At 42.5% G+C, this 21,539-nt stretch overlaps 1 protein-coding gene across 1 annotated transcript; it reads right to left on the minus strand.

Moving 5' to 3' along the window:
• Positions 1 to 825: 825 nt before the first annotated feature.
• hs3st3b1b (heparan sulfate (glucosamine) 3-O-sulfotransferase 3B1b) lies at positions 826 to 20,999 on the minus strand. The gene is made up of 2 exons (XM_044338286.1): positions 20,119 to 20,999; positions 826 to 4,059 (listed from the first exon to the last, which is right to left on the minus strand). Exons 1-2 carry the CDS (start codon positions 20,697 to 20,699, stop codon positions 3,441 to 3,443), a joined length of 1,200 nt encoding a protein of 399 aa, XP_044194221.1. The 5' UTR covers positions 20,700 to 20,999; the 3' UTR covers positions 826 to 3,440.
• Positions 21,000 to 21,539: the final 540 nt, after the last annotated feature.

Below are 21,539 nucleotides of genomic sequence, written 5' to 3' on the forward strand. Positions count from 1 at the left end.
ATCAAAATCTGATGACAGCTGATGGGTTGTTTGGGCACTGTTACAGAAATATGATCACACCACACCTACACAGAAGCCTACCAATAAAGCAGATTAGCAGAGTGTTAAACTCCTAATAAATAATATCTAAAGGTGTTTTTTGTTTCACACTGATTGTTGATTATTTAGACATAATGATATAAAATATCCGACAGATTTAAAATGTTTTAATCAGGGGCCTTATGCTGTCAGCTGAGCACTACAAACTATATTCCATTTATCTCCAGATAAAAAAGATCTCACATAGACATACAGAACCAGTCAAAGGTCTGGACACACTTCTCCATTAAAGAGAATGGGCAGGACTTTTGACTGGTACTGTATGTCTCAAAACCAAAGAAAATAAATCCAAAACTATCTACATACCAGTAGAAGTGACAATTTTGTTTTTCTGTTTTTTGGTGAATCAACCATTTAATGTTGAACATCCCAGAGTCTTCACATATTCCTCATAAATGACATAATAACATGATGAGAAAATGGACACATTGAACTGTAGATTTCATTTTAGTGAAAGGAAGTGATAGATGCATTTGTTGTATCTTAGAGCAGCTCATTGTTCCAAAATTGAGACAGACTTCAAAATCTTTCTTCTAACCCAACAGAGACCGCCTGCTTCCATTACTACACTATCTGTCATAGATTTAATGAGATATTTTTCTTTCATGAAATTTAACCTTTGTCATATCCTTTACAGATATTATTCATTTAAAAAAACAAACACTGTGTAATTTTTCCATTTAAATAATAAAAATCAAGCACAAAAAAAAAGTCAGACACATGAGGTTTTGGTAAAATATATACTTATTTATTTATTTCTTCATACAAAGAAATATTATGAATGTTCAGTATTTAATCATCTAGAAACATCTGTTCCATTTTGCTCTTGCATTGTGTAAAATTAATTCCTTTGATGTACATACCACAAAATACTTGATTTACATGTCTTTTTCATTTTTGTACATACAGATCTGCTAGTCTAAATACATATTATATGTGGGTAAGACAAACATTTCTAACAATTTTAGATCTCAAAACAGGTTGAATAAAACTCAACCATAACCGATGCAGCAACATGGAGTACATCCATGAGTGCAAGTTTTTTTTTTGTTTGTTTTTTTTTTTGTTTTTTTGTTTTTTCAGATATTCCCTCAGTTACATGAACCTGACCAGAATTCAAATGCAGTACTCCATCAATTACAGGGAAAATGCCAGAAGATAAAGTTTCTTTCCAGAATGCGACAGCTTGGTAAGAGAGACCATCATAAATGCTTCTTTTTTTTTTTTAATAATCAAACATTGCACTAAGGAGAGAAGGGGCGATGAAGGCTTTCTCCGCATAAATTCTCACTAGGAGTATCATCGCTCAGGCAGATTGAAAGCAAAGGATAGCACAACAAAAAAAAAAAAATACAGTGTAACAAGCCTCCATCTCCCTTTGCTACAAACCATTGGTTTGAGGCTAAACCAGGTAGCTGGCTTCAGCTGGAAAATAAGAGAAAAAACAGCTGACTTCGGGGTCATCATCTGTTTTAATGACAGGAGCAGGCTAACTGTGTTGGATTGGATAGTTAAAGAGGCACAACATTTTTTTTTTAAAAGAAAAGACAATCAAATTGAACTTTCACTAAAACTGAGTGACAATCTGACACTTTAAAATGCATGATTTGAGGGACTGGTGTAAGGATAGGTTGTGTACATTCAGTCTTAAACACATAAAGCCCTCCTCTAGACACTAATATTCCCTTCCCTTTATCCCTGCATTTTCTTAATGGCCACCGCATTGAGCATGCATAGCATAGCACAGCATAACGTAGCATAGCATGGCAGCATCCCTGTGCCCTTATAATAGCGTGCCACCCGCTGCAAAGAGATAGGGCTGCACATCAAAGAATGATAACTGCGCATATTCTGCCTCTTGCATATCAAGAATTGAACTAGAAAGACAAAAACAAAGAAGCAATGCAGGGGGGGGGGGGAAATGCAGAGATAGTGACTTAAGCTGTGTGAAATATGATATCAACCCAAAGTTTTTTTTGGCAACAAGAAGAGAGTTGAAATCGGTCATGGAGAGATGAGATGTGTGAGGATGGCATGGGTGAATAAGGCATAAAGTATATAGGCCATGGACGATGGCACATGAGGTTTTTTTTGATGACACTAGAGAGGTTAGACACTGAAACCCTGCCTGAGGCAATTCTTGCTGTGCTGAGAGTGCTTCACAAAAACCTTTTCCTCTTCCTTTGATCTTTTTTTTGTCTGGGATTTAAGATGGGGCCTGGCGGACTTCTTTTTGAAGAAGCGCTATTTCATTGAGGCGAAGCCTAGTTGTTGTTTGTCTGTCATCTTTTCTATCTTCATGCTCCATTTCTAACAGATATGCCTCTGCTACCTCACGCAAAGATTTTCCATCTTACTGTAAAAACAAGGTACACACTCCACCTGACCCGCGGTGCACCGGCTCTGCTCTTCTCAACCAATCAAATGCCTCTCAAGGAAATTTGATTGAGACTTTGTGTGACCTTTGAACTGAACGAATAGGGCAAGAGCCTGGCTCTGAGCCAACACTGCTCCTAATGGGGAGTTAGAGAGTGGAGGCTCCATCGATCTGCCAGTTACCTTTACCCGATTAGCATAATGTTAACATGGGCCCTTATGTGGTCCGGGATAGGATTTAACATTTGATGGATGGGTCATTCATTAGAGCAGGCAGCAGGAGCACCAAGAATGAAAGGGCAGCTGTATACTTTAAGCATGAGTGACACAATGAGGATCAATTAGGTCTATTGATCTACCTGTTATTGAGTGGAAAGGGACATGAGGTCTGCTGCTTAGGCCGATGCCAGTGTAGGAAAACTGCACTGTAAAAAAAACTTAACTGGAGGATCTGTATTTTAGTGAAACACCTTATAGAAGAATGACACTCAGAACGACAGGGTTTGAAAAAAAAAAATGAAGTTATGATGCATAAATGAATGAGGATGCACATGGATAGACGTTCTCCACTTCTCCGTGAGCACTCTGTACCCGTAATATGGTGCTTTTCACTAGGATTTTCCACCCTAATTTCTTATTCAGTCATTGCTGATTACCTGCATTTTGAAGCACCGATACTATAAATCCACTGAGTTTACAGGACCACAAGGGAGGAGCGAGAGAATTCAAAATTAAAATGAGGAATGTTAAAAACAACACGTGGGCCAGATGTTATGTACAATTATGGTTAGGCAGCTTAGTGAATTAATTGCTTAGAAATAAAAATAAATTATTATAAAATAGATTTCTGTACATTTTACATATATATAGCAATATCTCCACATCTTGCCATTGAATTACAGAGAAAAAAAAAAAACTTTTCAACAAATGAAAAAAATAAAAAAATGTCCCCCATGATTTTCACATCAATCCCAACCAAAGTTATGTCCCGTCATCTGGTAGAACTTCATGTTGAAGGGCCTGTAGAAGTCCCGTAGCCTCTGCACCACCTCAGGGTTAATGTTTGGATGGGTCCGCCCTTTGGTTTTGCCCAGGCAGTGGGGCTTGCTGCTGCCCTCTGCCTTCTTGAGGCACGGGAAACCCTTGGTCTGGTTGAAGTAAAAGTGTTTGTCTGTGATGATCCTCTTGAGCCCCAGGAAGTCCTGCACGCGACCCAGCTCTCCGGCCGGGTCGCTGATCAGCCGCTCGCCGCTAACAAACAGGATCTGGCCCATGGGGAAGTACTGCAGCCAGTTGTCCAGGTGCTTGGCGTAGATGCCGATCTGGATGGCGCTCCACGAGGTGTCGATGAGCCCCGTAGTCCTGTTTTTGAAGGTGAGGCTCTCGAAAGAGGGAATGTCAGGCTTCTTAGACAGCGTCTGTGTGTAGTCCGAGATAGCCCTGGTGACGGGGTCCCTCACGACGACGATCAGCTTGGTGTCCCGGGACATGGCGGAGATCCGGGCTGGAGCCTCTCTGGTCACAAAGTAGCTGGGGGTTTTCTCCATGGTGATCTGGCCCTCTAGGGTTTTGGGCATTAGCTCCCTGAAAAAAAGATGAAAGCAGACACAAGGAGGTTAGGAGAAGGGTAAGGTGGAGCAAGATCTTGCGTAATGTAATCAAGTTGATGGAGTGTACTGTGCTCTGTAATCAATGACTCACTGAGCCTGCTTAGCCTCATTATAGGGCTCAAAAACCTATTAGTGCAGGCAGCTCTCCAACATCAACATGCTCACTCACTCATAAGATATCTCACCTCTGACAGAAAACAGAAAACTCTTATTTACTGCATAATCAAGAACAGGGAAGCATTTACAGGAATTTCTAAACATGACCAACCCTGAACTTAACCATATTAGGGATAAGGAGCAGAGGTTTTCCCACCTCTTCTCAGACTCCTCAATCCTCCCCTTTCTAATTGCGGCTAACCTGCTCTGTTAATAATTTTCATAGTGAATAATTTGATCATCCTTACGATGCATTTTTAATAAATTATCTCACAGCGTGTGTGAATTCCATTATCCGATGTGTTCTTCCCTGAGCTCGTCTTTCCCCATACCTCACAGCTGGATGTAACGATCCAAAGTGGTCAAGTTTAATCAAAATCCACCCTCTTTATAATATCAGGGCAGAAAAAAACACACTCAGCCTGCCTTGCTGACTCAGGCGGTGCCCCACCCCCCTTCTGACCCCAAAAATTTTTTTAAAAAATGCTACAGCGCTGAAAGATGATGAGGCTTGTTTCAGAGAGGGAATCTGTTTTTTTTGACGAGAGTGGGTTCGGTTTTGGGTGAGGGCTGGCTGGTGGGCTTTACACAGATATGTTACATGCAGACATATAATCAAGAGGTACTTGAGAACAACTGGTTTTGAAGGAAAAGTGAACGCGCTCCGCTCTCTCAGCATTAGGTTTCAGATTTGGTGGCCAACCGCAGAGTCTAGATTATGGTGGAGGCGATAAGAGCGGTTTGACTGACATTGGGATATGGATCACCTTTCTCTCTCTGGCCCCCGCACCAGGAAGAAAACTAGCGTCTGTGATATATACGTGGGATCAAATGTAGTTTCTGGTGCTGGCTGGATGGGAGGGGTTTGGATTATGGACTGGAAACTACAACAGCTAGAACGGTTCCTTCTGTTATGTTATAGTATCAGTCCACTCAAAAAGAAAAACACATACAGACACTCTAGCAGGAAAAAAAAAAAACTCAAGGGAGACACCGACAACCAAAAACAGCAAATAAGCAGTTTAAAGCACTCAAAGGCGGAAGAAACAAAGGAAGGGGGAGATAACCGAGGGCATTGGTCTATCAGGGTGAACACACTCTCACAGATAAGACTCCAGTTAGCCTGTTGTTACTCTGAGCCTCGCCTTTGTTGTTAAGGCGAGGGCACTGATACACCATTGTGTAGACACTACTATTGTAGTGGATCCCATTCAAACACTGTGTAATCCTACACAAAGTATTTACACACCGAGAAAGGTAAAAGACGTCGAGAACTACAACGTTGGACACATTTTCTGTACGCACAAAAGTCTGTAATGCTTTATTCCTCCCAAGAGCCTCAGCTATTCTTCAGAAATATACTCTAAAAGCTGGAATGTAGTTCATGTCCATCTAGCTCATGGCTAATTCATGTAACACTGGCTCTCCATTAATGCAAGAACCCCAGAAAAAGAGGGAATGGTGAGGGGAAAAGAGAAAATACCCAGGGTAACTTCAGGTAACCAATAAAATGCCTTATGGAAATGATGTTGGCAGATTTGTGTAATCCTAATGCAGTGCCAGTGATCTAATTATGATAATATCTGCTTGATTGCTGACACATCAGAGGGGTGAATGGTGTAGATGTGGGGGAAAGCAAGGCTGTTCCAAAAGCTCATTAATAGCCTATTGAAATCAAAACAGATACAGCATGTGGTTTTATGCAAGAGCATGACAGATCTTTCCGCCAGCAAACCATTTCTGGAGATATAAATGCAAACAACACTTCGCGAGCACACGCACATTCAAAATTCTCTGCTGCAACTGAAAACTGTTTATACAGCCCTCTTGAATGTCTTCAATGGAAAGTGGAGTATAAACCAAAACATGCTCGACTTAAACTGCACGCCATTCGTCATTCTTTCGATGCACAATGGTGATACTGCCTGCAAGCTTTTTTGTCATTCCTTGTGCTAATATACAAAAAGAGTCCAGAGCCAACACAGAAGAGGCAAATGGCTTCCCATCTAATCCGATTTCAACATGACAATGCGGGCATAGAGATAGGGAGGAGGCCTGAGTTACAATGTGCATAGTGATAGATTATGCTGATCCAAGCTCAGGGAATCCTTAAAAAAAAAAAAAATCAAGTGTTGGGGGTTGCAGGAGCATAAAACAAGCGGATGGCTGGACAGCGAGGAAGAAAGGAAAGTGATGAGGAAACCCCTAAAAAAGCGCCAAATCCGCAAGAAGAGGCCCCCCCCCCCCCCCCCCCCCAATAAAAAATCTCCACCTCTGACTTTGCCCACTTTCTCTGCCAAAGAGGTAAAAAAAAGGCAGGAAGAGAGAAAAGAGAAGAGAGGAGGGGAATTTTAGTGGGACAAGTAGCTCTTAGAGAAACAATGCCTATTATGCTCTTTTTTGATTTATGAGGTGCTGCTTTTAAAGATTCCGTCAGCAAACAGGCAATTCTGTGACACTGGGCTCTTCTTTTTTCTTGCTTTTCTTTGAAAGTGAGCCATTGTCCCTGAGCGGTGGGGTGAGCAGGGCAGTGGTCAGGGCAAAGGGGCGGGGATGGGGGCAGGGTTGGAGAGGGGGTGGCGGCCAGAGAAGGAGAGTGGCGGGTGCTTATCGAGGCTTTATAAAGGCTATATAAAGGATATATATTGAGTGGAGCACTTCTCCGGGCCTTCTCAGCCTCCAGTGAGAGAAGCCTTTTGGAGGGTGCTTGAGTGGAACGTGTGCCGAAATTGCCCCGCAAACATCACCCTGTCCCCCTTAGATACCGAGGACTCCAGAGACTTGCGCTCTCTAATGTGGGAAACAGGCCAGTAAAAACTGTAAATACCTAACTTGACCTCAACTACAATTCAAAACTACTTCCTTGCTTGCTTTGCCAGAATATTTATCTTTTTCTCTCTGTATTTGTCCCTGTACCTTTGTCCATTGAGAATACTTCCAAGTTGAAAGACATGCCAAAAACAGCGATAAGACACAAAGCAGAAGCCCTTGTCACATGACAGCATCAAACAGAGGCCGGCGGAGTGGCCCTTTGGCCTGTGTTTTAAAGAGCCCTCATCCCACCAGAGATAAACGGCAGGCAGGAAAAGGGTTATTTCTGTCTGATGCTTCTGCCTCCCTCCTGTCACATTTGATTTGATGATAACGGGCTGCCACTGAGCTGTCTGTGCCACAGCATCCCTGACAAAATGACTAGTTTGCTGGTAGACAAAAGGCAAAAGCTATTTGGCGTGTGTCTGTCGATTTTCTATTTGATACAAAGCGCTCTCAATTGTCTCACATGTCTCGATGTTGAAAGCATTTGAATCTCAAATTAGGGTTTGTTTATTTGAATACAGACAAATCAGAGGGCATTTTGTGTCAACCGGTGAAGGGAGGGTGTAACTTTACTCTTATGGGCATTTAAAGCTGAAGCTGTCTGGTTTCTATGGCTTGAAGACCCTGGAGCGAGTGTTATCTCCCCGTGGGAGGTAACACCACCCAAAACAACAGCATATACTGAACAGCGCTCTAAGTAGCTGTAAGGAGAGGCTGAATTAACCTGTCTGAATCAAGCAATAAGAGTACATCAAACAAATCAACCACTCCATATGCCGAACATGCTTGAGTTTCATTTAGATTACGGCACTTTTGACTCCACTTCAGTCCCCACTCTTCACCACATTCTCCTTTCCATTGATCCCCAAGGTTCCCTCGACCCCTGGCAATCAGGCCTTGAGGTCCGATAGCAAAGCGACACTTCACAAGTGGAAAGAAGGAGAGGGAGGAAGTGAGGGAAAGCATTGAAAGACTCCCTTTCTTCTCCAAGGGCCCTCTTACCCAAGCTCTTCACATGAACCAGTGTGTTGGATGTATAAGCATTTTCAGGAAACACAAAGAAACATCTTTATTCATTATTCGGATGATAAGGATCTTGAGCGCCACTTGTGCGTTCACAGTCGAACGTGTTCTAAATTTGATCTTTTCAACCCAGGGAACACAAGCTAATTCAAACAAAATGCATCCATTTTAAATCTGATACTGTAAAGATCCCTTTCCTAGTGTCTTCAGAGACTCTAAGAAAAGGATGATAGATGCAGATATCTAAGCTTTATTGCATGAGTTCATCGGTATGGATGAGTCACTCGTAAATAAAAACAGCGTTCCCGTTTAAAGCTCTCAGCTCACAGTGGAGGAAACCTACATGCTATGAAATGGAACTGAAGAGAGCAACATATTTATGTAACACACACACATGCACACACGCACACACTATGGCTACTATTGGGGGAGGCAGGCTCACTGAATATTTTCAAAGTAGTATTTAAGAACATACAGAAGCCAGACGTTTTGAAATATACTCCACCGTGCCTGGAATCTGACATTATATTTAACCACAGAGCATGACTTTGGCTGTAAATTAAAAGAATAAAGAAGATGGTTTATGGTGCAGTCTGCCGGGCCACTCTGATGCAGAGAGGGAGAAGAGCTCTGGCTGCACTTACAGAAGCTTCATCTGGTCTCTCTTTCAAGCACTTGGAGTGGATTCCAGGTGTTAGTATGTGGCCACTTAGACCTTTTTGACAGTTCATTTCCTGGCTGAGAAGACCCAGAGATCCCTGCTTAAAACTGAGATCTTGCAGGAGTGTATGCAGAAGGGGGTCAGTGTATATCTGTGTGTTGTACGTCTCACAGGTTGTGTGCTTCGGTGTATGTATGCATACCTTTGAGCCTGCTGTTGTATCCGTATCTTTCACACCGGCTTGTAACTTAATACCCAATACTCGGGACATAATGAACCCTAAGTGATGCTTCACCTTCATCAAACTGATCGGAGTCAACTGTCAGTACTCCTCACAAGCCTGTGGTTTCAAATTAACAGGCTTCACTGAATAATGGTGTCACTGGAAACTCAGAAAGGTGGCTGAGTGGAAGCCCCTCCGAATCATCTGTCTGCTAAAAGGATTAATAATGCAGGCTAGCCTAGTATCACACACTCAGACCTGGATGGTGGGGCCCTGCATGGGATGGTGCACATCATGCGGCTAGAAGGAGGAGTGCTCTTTGAAAGCTCGATTCCTCCTCCAGATTACTGCGAAAGCTGCTGCCAAAGAGGCCTGTCAGGATGAATGGAACCACTACAGACTGTTCCCTATATATACTGTATCTCTGTTGCTTGACTAAAGAGAGAAATTGTTTAGAAAGTTCTGCACTACAGGTACTTACTGTATGTCTGCTGTCACGCCAACAATAGTAAACATGAGTTGTGATACACTGGTTAACTTTTGGCCAATCCCCAAGGACTGAGGATGAATTTTTTTGCTGAAATGCTGCAGACTGAGTATCGATTACCTCGGTTCCCAGTTTAGTTTCATCCATCTAAATTTATCATTTTAAACAATGCTATATGGGTGTGAATAAAACAGGTCAGGAGATAGGAGGAGTTTGGAGCTAGTGTAGTTTGAAAGTAGTGTTAGCTGCTAATGCTAATGTCGGTGGCTTAGACCAGTAGGTCCCAACAAAAGGGATCACAAGATAAATCTGAGGGCTCGGGAAGTGATTAGCAAGATAGAGGAGTTTTACCTCTTCTGGACTTTAAAAAACTATAAAAATGAAATACTGTGAGAAGGGAACATCACTCTTTGGGTGAACTGTTAACATCATATTGTTTGGCATTGTTAGCTATAAAAGGTCATTAAGCAAGAAACCATGGGGATTCATTGGCCTAGTCTTTCTCTCTGGGCTAGAGGATTCAAAGATCAGACTCTTTTGAAGTAAGTTTTGGATAAAAAAGTAGACTTCAAGCACAATCCGTAGATAGAAAAACACATACAGGCTTTGGTTTCCACTAACAAGGTTTTCATCAACATGGAAGAAGGGAGTCTAAGGGAACTGACCAATGAGCTCACAACGGGGTCTTAGGTCAGAATATGATGAAGAGGCTACAAGTTTAAGCTTTTCCAGAGCAACATATACCGAGTGCAACGAACTGGTAGGAGCCCTTGTCTCATTTCTTGCTCAGTGACACTTTGACACCCAGACTCTCTACTGCAGTGCTGATCTGGTTGATAAATGCAGCTCCCAGATCCTTAACTTCATCAAGACGTCGCACTATGTCAGAGCAGCCTGGGAATCTACTGACCCTCCATGTAAACAAAACAGTTAACCCGACCGACGCAACCCGTCCATCCATCATTTTTCACTGGAATCAGGGAGTCATGCGCCGAAAGAGTGGAGCATTTTTTATGGTAGCGTCTCTTACAGCACAAGTGTGTGTGTGTGTGTGAGAGAGTGTGTAGGAGAGGGAGAGTGAATGACAGAGGGAGGAAGAGACAGAGAAGAAGGAGAGAAGGGGAGTAAGGCCTTGCGGTCACAGACCATCCAGACTGGTTTCGGGCTCATACCCAGCCTGGTTTTGGAGGCAACATCAGACACAAGTAAAGTAGAATAAATAAATAGAGAACTAACCACCACATATAATGCCATGGACTACATGTCAGACACCCCAACAGCATATTACCCCCAGCCACATCCTCAGATACCCCCCTCTGTTATGTCCTGAAAATACTTAAAGTGAGGTTAAAGCATTTTACTCTTAAACCATTGTGGTCGTCTTGTGATGGGCAGCATCGCACAGGCGTGACAAGCACAAATTATTCAATTCAATACGTAACTATCATTTTTCTTGCTCAGAAAATCTGTTTTAAGTATATTTGTTGCTATTTGGCACCTTTGAAAAACAACACAGGAATGTATGGAGCCATAAGGGTTTTCAGGCTCAGAACCATATCAGCCTGTGGCTATCGACGGCTGCCTGGAATTACTGAGTGTTAATAACTCTGCAGTGAAGCGAGGGAGCCCACCATGTGGTATAAATAAAACAGAGGGGTTGGTGAAAGGGAATGGCGGAGGGTAGAAAGAAGAAACACCTCCTCCCTTCCTCTCATGAATGTGCAACAGCATGCCTATAGAGGTGTCCTTTCTTTATTCCAGTTTTCAAAGATGTTGCAGGGAAAAAAAGCTTCATTTTACTGGCAAAGAAGAAAAGAGGCAAAAGGGATCCCATCCTTTTTGGTAACATCTCACCACTTTGTTTGACATGCCATACAAGATGAGTCACCTGACACTGCCGCAGCAATCAGGCTACTCATTGTGTGCGCCTTAACGCCACTCGCAAACATGCCAACAGACACAATCACTTCACTCTCTTTGAAATCGGCCCACTTGGCGATATTACCCAGAATTTGTTTAGCGTAAGTAATCCTTACTAATCAGTGTGTTTACTTTGGTGGTTTGCTGAAGGTGTTAGCCCAGAACTAGCCACACATTCCACCACTCCATCAACATCAGGGTGCGACTGGCTGACATCTTGAGTGAAATAAACCGATGAACCATGAAAGCATAAAAAAACAACACGGCAAACAATGAAGGGCTGCAGGTGAAGACTGTGTATAAAGTGTATGTGTGTGTGTGTGTGTGTGTGTGTGTGTGAGCATTTCTGGGTGCTGTGTTGTGTTGGTGTGCAGGCAGAAATCAGCCATTCTGACTGATTTCCTGACACTTGACATGCACCAAGAGGCACATGACTCCTTGATCTAGCTACAGCAAAGATGAATAAAAGATGAAACAGACTCGAGAAGAACATACATGCCACCACCCCCACTCCCCAGACATACACACACACACACACAGTCACACACACACACACACACAGAAAGACAGAGGGAGCGAGCGAGCTACTTTGCATCCTGTTTGAATTGGCTTTCATCCGTAACTGCCTGCGCACCTTTTTCGAAGACAGGTGAAGTACAAAGTACATGAGAAAGAGAGAGGGGATTTCCTTTCTACTGTATGTCACTCAATGAGCAGAGAACCATCTTCCTGTGTGTTTGGGTTGTTATTTAGCTTCCATTACTCACACTGCAGCTGTTCTGCAGGTTAATGGTTTACAAATTCCTGAAGACAGTCTGCCTCCCGAGCGAACGTATAATTAGCTAAATTGAGTAACGATAGCACCAGTCGTGACAATTAACCTGCTCCTTTCAGAGACGGAAAAGAGTGGCAGCAGCAGTCCTGAGGCGATCCAACAGTTTTCTTTGGATTGGAGCCTAGATGTTGTCTCCTACAATATCTCCGAGCAGCCCGAAGACAAGATAATTATTGTTAAGAATAACAGGCACCGTGTTAACCATTTCTGCTTCGAACCGCTGCCAAACACAGACAATGGAGCTCAAAGTTCAGTTTTTCAAGGTTTCATTATTTTATTCAGGGGGATGCTTAATAGCTGCTAGATAATAGTTTGATGACAAATGTTTTCACCCCTGCCCTGTATCTCTATCAGTAAGCCTCTTTATTCAAAGTGAAACAAGATCTGTTGTAGCTCCATGCCAGAAAACAAGCTATGTTGTGAAGGGAGAAAAAAACAAGCAAAAAAAATATATTTGAGAAATACCAGCAATGTCAACCCTTGGCCAGAACATTTTAGTAGTTGTTTGTTTTCATAAAACTTTACAGCAGCTAAATAGAGTTTTTTCCCCCCTTTTCACTAGATATCAACTTCTTTTTTTCTTTCTCAGTGCACATTCAGAACTAGAAAGCACTCCCCTACCAGTGTCATTAGGATATGTGTGAAATCCTGCAAAAAAAGAGACAATAATAATAAAATAATAATAACAATAAGCCTGTATTCACACCAAAAACTCACTTGTTCCTAGGCCTACAAATAAAGCCCAAAGTGTAGCAGTTTGTTGTAGTAGTTTTGCTGCATCCAAAGATACAGAGTGCAGTTTCTAGGACTGCCTGATGATTCCAATCAGTTTAAACAAGGGAGAGAAAAGACTACACATGGTGGAAAATAATTGGAATTGAGTCGAGTTTGGCCAGGTTGTCTTGGAGTTGAGCTGAAGTTCTTACAGCTCTTATGAGAGAGAGCCCAACAGCTCTGGGAGTTCATCTAAATGGAGAGAGTGACTAGTGCTGAGCAGCCTTGGTGCAGAGAGACAACTCAAGGCTTCTAATGAGCTCTGCTCTTTTACTGCCAAGCTAATGGAAACCTCAGGAGACCTCAGTCGCCCTCTCTCTCTCTCTCTCTGTCTGTGTATGTGTGTGTGTGTGTGTGTGTGTGTGTGTGTGTGTGTGTGCCCTCCTCTCTCCCAGAGGCAGTCACACTCTCCGGCACCCTAATGGCTACCTCTGGGACTTAATACCTGGGACAAGCGAAGCTTTACAGGTTTACTGTCATCACTTTCTCCTCTTCCTCCACCTTCTCTTCCACTACGGATTATTTTTTCTTTTCTTTGGAAAACAGTAAGGAGTTCCCCGACTAACCTATCTTTAACAACGAGTAACAGCAGACAATTAATAAAGTTATATTAGAGTGTTTGTTTCCCTCAGCCTGCAGGGAAACCTTTTTTAATGTGCTAAAGAGTGTTTATTTAGCAGCAATGAATGACCATTAACTCTGGAGGGAGGATGTCTGGTTCTGTTCTGACATGTGTAACAACATCCAAATTATCACCTTGTTAAAAAGAGCCTAATTCACATGTAGCACAGAGGGAGGGTTTGTACACCGCTTACTCCATCATACGCTTCCTTTCTTTCCCCGAAATTACTTCATTAGACTTCTTTATAAGCGATTTTTATTGTTGTGTACCTTGAATTGCGTCGACTTCACCCGCAGTGGAGGAGACAGAGCAGCAGTTGCATGATTATTCTGCAGGAATGAATGAGCACAAACAATAGTCCACACTTTTTAAACTACATGTATTTGTGCGCATGTGTGTGTGTGTGTGCGTGCGTCTGTGTTTTTCTGTTTGCAACGACCCAAGGAGAAGTGTGTGAATTCAGGAGTGTGTGAATGTTTGACAGTAAGTTCCTGTCAGGCTCCATAGCTTTTATTCTCAGCTCCAGCAGGAGGTTCCTGTCTGTGGCGGCCATATTGTCCTCATTGGTGTGGGTTGTGTTCATTGGAGGTGAAGAAGGGGGGTGGCAGGCCACCATAGTGCAGCGCTGCCACTCCCCTCTCCACAGGTCTCCCCTTTCACAATTAACCGGTCGTAATTTGGGGATGAAAGCCGCCTTTTCTCTGTTTCTCCACCCCCCAGTCACTCTCTCTTCTCAGTTGGCCCTTGCCAGCTTAGGCAGCAGGGAGAGAGGGCCTCCATCCTTCCACGCTGACCAAAGGCTTCTCTGGGAGAGGGCCACTCGTGGTCAGCGAGGCCTGCAGTGAGCCCCGCCCAGGTTTGGACAAACCAAGCATGACATGTGACACTATTCTTACACACCAGCAGCGCAAGTGCACAGCTGGAGAATGGAGAAAGAGCGGTTCATTAGGGAGGGATTTGAGGATGATGTTTGGGGGAGGAACTGGGAGGTACTGAAGGAAAACTGGGTACCATTAACAAATAATCCATTCATTTGGGAACTCAAGGTGGAAGTTTAGCCAACACAGAGGCATGCTTTCAAACTGCTTGTTTTTATAGGCTATTGGCTGCTGCGGCTGAGGATTTGAACAGAGGATGAGAACCTGCTGTCAGCTGTACGGTTGGCTGGCCGGGTGCTTTGTCCCCGAGGAGCCGTGGAGTTCCAGGAATCAGGAAACAGTCGGAGCGCCAAAGTATCTAATCATCTGATTTTCAACAATGTCCTCTCTAGAACTGTTACAGCCGCTCAAAGACTCAGCGCTCTTTGATTGTGACAAATGCCGAGTTTTAAAACAAAACAACAAAAAAAAAGATCATCCTCATTTAAATCACTCAGTAAAACTGCGCTGTCATACTATTGTTTTCTACCAGGAATGGCTATAAATTGCCCAGTGGGGTTTGTAGGTTCCAGCCGCTTTCTGTAACTCTGCAGATGGTCAACACACAGACCCTGTCAGCAAGCAGACGTGGGTCTGACCCCAGTCAAAGGCTCTTAACCCATCTCTCCACATTACTTCCAATCAGCCCTGACCGATCAATACCGGCTATCCCAGAGGAGCCGGACCATGGCGACATTTGTGTACGCCTGTCTGTGTGTCTCATTCTTTTGTGAACGGAGATGAAAATGATTTGTGGCCTCACAGCTGAGCCTGTCACAACCACGCAGCAGATACATCTCATGACTCCTAACACTTTTCTATACCTTTCTACATAACAGCCCGTGTTTTCGCAACAATGAGGAGTCTGATGTTTTTTGACTGGCCCCTCTTTAGAACCAGGTGGCCTCTTTTAGCCATTGAGAGGAAGGAAGGAGGGCGAGGTCAGTGGCAACAGAGAGTGGACGGGTCACCTACATGGAAATAGGAGCACCCCTGTGGCGAGCAGATAAAAGGACGTGCACCCATCCAGAACTGTCCCTGACATGGCCAGGGACAGCAGTCTGACTCCGGCTGAAGAACTACCAGTGGGGGTGGACTGGCTTTTAGATAACGGCTTTCAAACAGAGTAGACTTCCGCAGGCATCCCGAGTCTGATAGCGGAACCTGATTTTTTTTCTTTTCAACAATGCTCCACTTGTCTTTTTGTCGTGCGGTACTACGAGTAGCTTTTTACTGACGCTGCTTTGTACGTCTGTTTACCTCCACAGTGTTTAATCACAGACGAGATACAAAGGTTGACCGGAGAGACATCCTGCTCAGGGATGGTGCCGTCTCAGTCCCAGACTGGAGCCTAACCTTAGATCATAAACCACATCACACAAGGACTGAAGATTATATAGTTTAGTGTGCGGGCTCCAAGACGTATATTGCATTATTGGTACATGACGGTTAAATAAATCCACAACTAGAAGCAAACACTTACGACGATTTCTAAAACATTCCAGAAACTGTAAAAATAATCTTCTTTCGACCACCGTAACATAACAGAATACTCAAACCACCCATATGGCCATAAGCTGTATGACTAGACTCTCTCCAACTCTCTTGTTTAATGCTAAAGCCACTCCAAGGGAGGAGCAACAGCGTCAACACTGCCGGGCCTTGACAGCGAGCTGAGTCCAGAGCCCGCGACACGACAGCAAAACCACAGTACAGTAATTATATATCAAAGCCCCTTCATAGCCAATAGGGTTAAATGGAATATGAAGAGAGCGACATGCACCGCAGACTGACAGGACGAGATGAGGGCTGCAGTCAACAAGAGTTAGGAGTAAATAAAATAATGTGCGTTTTAAGAAAAGTGGAGCAGTGTGGAGGAAATACAGTCGGTCATTTCGAGCTGTAAATAAATAACTCAATGTATAATAAGATTGACGATCTTGCGTCTTCAACTAAAGCTAAAGGTGCTTTCGCTGTTGTTGTCTCTTGACTTTAGGACAAACTCTTACAAAGTTTAAAAGAAGAAAAAACACCTTTTCATGGTTTTATAACTTTATATTTCTGTCTCTCTTTCTCCTGTAAATCACTTTGTAACTTCTGTTTTGAAAAGCGCAAAAAAAAAAATGTCTCAAATAACACAGTAGCAGATCAAAAAAATACACAACATGACTGAGGTTGTTGCTTCACAAAATGCTTCACACTGCTGACCCTGAGCTCTGTTACACACTCTGCATGGGTTGTTAGTCTTTGTTTAGGAAGTAACTCGTTGCGTTTGCTGTTAATGTATGTGTTGAAGATAAGTACAATTTTTTTGACTTATCGTTATCAGATAACGCTAGTGTCGCTCTCACTACGCCACCGAACAGGTGCAAATAGAGAATGAAAAAATAATGAGCCAATGTCCTTGTTCACATTCAGTCACACTGGCCTGTTGAGCGTTGACTCTCTCTTTTTATGTGTGTGTGTGTGTGTGTGTGTTTCTGTTCCTTGGGACCAGTTCATGCATGACCTCACTGTGAAAATGTGTACCTCCTGATACAAGGACCCCTCGGTCAAAAGCATGAATCATGTGTTTGTCTTTGGGCACAAATAAAAACTGTCAAAGTACATCAGAAATCCACAATAAGACTTGTTATCACCATTTCCATTCATTTTGAAACTTCTCTCTCTCTCTCTCTCTGCTGTCTCACCAAGTCTTTTCTGCTCTCTCTCTCTCTATGGCTGCATTTACTTGCTGGAATTCCAGCTCTAAATGTGCGCCCATTGGGAGAGGCAAAGATGGTGCAAGCTATAGTGGATGGCAGAGCGATTGTGCAAATGAACAAACAAGAAGAGGTGAGTTACACAACTTGCACACACACACACACACACACACACACACACACACAGAACTGTCTATAACCGCCTCCATAAATGACCCTCACCGAAATCAGACCTTATTCCCACAGAATTTCGCCTCTGTATGCAACATTCCAGTGTTTTCTCCAAAGTCATCTCCAGTATCTGCCCCTAATGGGACAGTTAGGAGGATCAGCAACGAATGAAGTATGATTTCCTTCCTCTGTCCATCCTCACTCGAGTAAAAGAAACCTACAAAACTTGTTTTTTTTTTTCTACACTACAGGGTCTGTTTGCACCAGCTGTCTCATTGAAACCTACATTTTTTTCACTGCAGTTCTTCCACACAAAAGTATGTCCACAACTCAATGAGTGCACATAGTATATGCGTCATATAAGAGACAAGCAAATTAAAGGGTTGTTGCATAGCATAACCACCACTGTCGAGATACATGTTGCAGCATAAAATGCCTCATATCACAAAAAACAAAACAAGAAAAAAAACATCTGGAATTGCACAATGCAAGTTTTTTTTTGTTTGTTTTCAATGTGAAATGAAAAATAAAATAAAACTTGTGTGAAACTTTGTGAGACTGTGTATGTTAGGTTATTTCTTGGAATGCACAGGAAATAAATAGATAAACTCATTTTTTTTTAGCTCCATTCTATCTCTACCAACAGAAAAAAACCCAGAGTCATGACTTATTTACTGTACATGGCTTAAAAACTATTAGATTTCACGGTCTAAAAAGTAGCAGACAGTAGTTTTTTCCGCAATTCAAAACAATAGAAATAGGTGGAAGTCTGGTTAAATAAGAGCCAACTACAAACTCAAACCAAAAAGACCTGCGGTAAATGTGTGTTTCTATCAAAGCAAGCACATGAAAGTTTGTACAAATCAATGAACGGAGTCTTTATTTTGAATGCTGCCAACCCTCGGGTTCCCCATTCGTCTCCTTTTTTTTTTTCATACATTGCTGGGGCCCCATTCAAGGGTCTTGCATATTTAACGTGTAGAATAAACGCTCGGAGCGAATCCGTTAAATCTAGAAGCTTTTTTTTTTTTTTTTTAATCGATTTGTCAGATTAGCTTTTATATTTAAAAACAAATCATGACAGATAAAACTTTGTAAAAACTTCAACCACACTTAGTTGCAACATACGTGACATTTTAACACTTTTTCCAATATAAATGTTGACTAATGGCAGAAAATAATTGGCAGAATTTTAAATGGAATTCCAATACTTAATCAATAAATTGATTCGGCCATCAGCAATTCAGTAGCCATAATGTAACCCTGCTTATTAGTGGATAGAAATAAAGACCAGCTTTGATATTATTCAGATTAAATCGTCACTAAAAACTTTTTTTTTTTAAAAATAGTGGATGATTTGTAAAACTCATTTAATAACTGTGATGTTGAGAGTTAAACTCATTAGTCTCAACAATCCTTCAGCTCCTTATATTAAGACTTTGTGATGTAAATGAAGAGGATAATGTTAGTTTGTTTCCCTCTTAAGATGTTAAATGGTTTTGTTGCGAGTTTTGTTCTAATTAAGGACCCTCACTTTGTCTTGCAGATCCCACTTTTCTTGCAACGCAGCCTATTATTCCTGTGGAGGACATTGACATAAGAATGGTCAAAACCCTTTCACCTCTAGAAACACTATCAGGCTGAATATTCTACACCACAAAAGAGCTATCATTTTCTCTCTTTTTTTTCAATTCTCAAAATTGTTGGAACAAGTTAAATATAAACTTTTTGAATTTGATGTGAAATAAGTCAGATTTGTGCAATTGTGCCATTCATGTTAAGCCCTGAATCATAATGCAGTGTAGTAAAGTATAAAACATGTTTGTTCGGTTAGGTTCAGTCATAAAGGCGGTCACCCAAATATAACAGAAGGTTATTAAGAGCTGAAATCAACACAACTTGGCCCCGATGCAAACCCCCCTAATCCACATAAATCAGATTTAATTTGATATTGTATTTATACAGAACTGTTCATAGTCCTAATAAAAGATTAAAACCGACAACATTCACATTTTCATTTGGCGAACAAGCCCTGAGGACACATCATCGCCAGGCTGCAATGTTGCGCTGTGTCCAATAGAGATCACTGCACATCGCAGAAACAGGCCAGACTGACTGTAACGTCCAACCATACAGCTTCAAAATGTGACACAAGTCGGTACTTTTTTAAAAAAAATATATATATAACATGTACGAAAAAAACAAGCCTGCTATCAGCCCTCGAAATTATCAAAATACATTAACAGGGCACATTATGTTAGAGCGCGTCATTTAATGCGCAAATGGGCCAGAACGACACAACCACAGTGTTGCCTCTGTTTTTATTTAGCTTTAAATGTTCGCACTTTGTAATAAACCTCCAAACTTGCTGAAAAAACAAACAGAAATCGTTGCACTACTTTTACGAGGTTCAATTTCTTGTTAAACCAATTAGGAGATAATTAATTAAAGCGCGTAACCGTGTTAACGTTGTTGAGGCGAATGAGTGACAAGACTTATAAAATGATCAAATACGACACACGAGTAAAATATTAAAACATATATTTTGACCTATAGGTTGGCTGTAGTAGTAATAATGGCGTATGGATCAATAGCTTGCAGCACTGCAGTGCCAACTCCCTTATAAATGTGTCTTATAGGGAGCTAAAATTATCTTAAAATGTTTTTAAGTAGTTCTATTTTGTTTTCTGATCATCCAAACAAGCGTTAAATGAACAAGTTTTACCTGTACCACTCCAGTCCGTTCTCGTAGTTGCGGTCGAAGAAGTGTGGCTCCGCTCCCACGGCTCTGATGTCCGGATGAACCCGGAGAAACTCCAGCAGAGCCCGGGTCCCTCCTTTCTTCACCCCGATGATGATCGCCTGCGGCAGTTTTTTGCTCCCGGAGCCGTTGGAGAAGCTGGACATGGCGCTGGGCTCCGGGACTCTCTTCTGCTCGCCCCTCATCTCGTCCCAGTCGTCGGCTCTGTCTGTCTCCAGCTCGTTATTGAGCAGGTCTCTGGACGCGGCGGTCCTGATGGACGGCTCCTCATAGTCGGTCTCTATATCCTCCCACGGCTGCGGTTTGGCCAGCAGTCTGGACACCAGGTCCGTCCTGCTGCTCTCTGTCCTCTTGCCTACCGCCGAACCAGTCTCCTTGCCCCGGTAACTGTCCACCACCACACTTGGCATGGTGGAGCAGTAGCCCACGCAGGAGTACAGCATGTATACCCAAATTAAAAACATGATGCTGAGCAGTATTAGTTTCTTCTTCACGGGGCTAGACCAGAAGGCATACAAGCTCTGACAAACCAGGCTATATTCCATAAGCCTCTCGATTGAAAATCATATCCCAGCGGCGCATATTGCCTAACTCACTCCCGGTGGCACCTCTGCAAACCTCGCAAAATTACGCACATGCTCACCTAAAAACTACAAATAAATAAAACTTAGAAATAAAAACAAAAAGACTAATCTAAATCTAATCGAAGAGGATTATATATCCAGGAATGAAAAGGCATTGAGGACTTGTTAATCATAGTTATGGCTGAAATGTGGGGAATTGTTGAGCTGCGACAGACGCACCGCTGCGCAGCTCCGGGCTCATCTCAGGTTTGTTAAGGCTGCCGGTTGAGCACCAGACCTTATAGAGAGACAGGCGGGAGAGTGACAGCAGCAGCAGCCAATAGCTATGCGGAGGTTAAATATGCAGCGGTTTGTTGATACAAGCGGACCAATCAGAGGAAGGCGTGGGCGGTCCAGGCCGTGGGATCCTCGGTATGGAGACGAAGCATGTGTGCGGGACTTTGCTGAGAGTTTGGAAAAACTTTCGAAACGAGCACAGAGGCCAGTTAACTCTTGTTCCTCATGTTCCGGCACAGACATATTGTTCAAACGCTTTCAGACGGCTTTCACATGTTTCCTGTAGATTTATTCTGACACATTTCAGCGCACGTGTGCCAACTTTTTTTTTATTATTATTATTCAAAGAAACAAAATCAACTCTCCGACTGATTTCACCGGGAGCTTTGGACACAATAATTAACAAACACGTCTATACAATCAATAGAAGTATTGTGTGATTTAAAACAGACTGAGAAGCGACGTGGAGAGGTCAAATACTTTCATTTCAACTCTAATAATTATTAATTAAAACAGGAAAAAAAA

Source organism: Thunnus albacares, chromosome 20, assembly GCF_914725855.1.
Source record: "Thunnus albacares chromosome 20, fThuAlb1.1, whole genome shotgun sequence".
In the NCBI taxonomy this organism is placed as follows: domain Eukaryota; kingdom Metazoa; phylum Chordata; class Actinopteri; order Scombriformes; family Scombridae; genus Thunnus; species Thunnus albacares.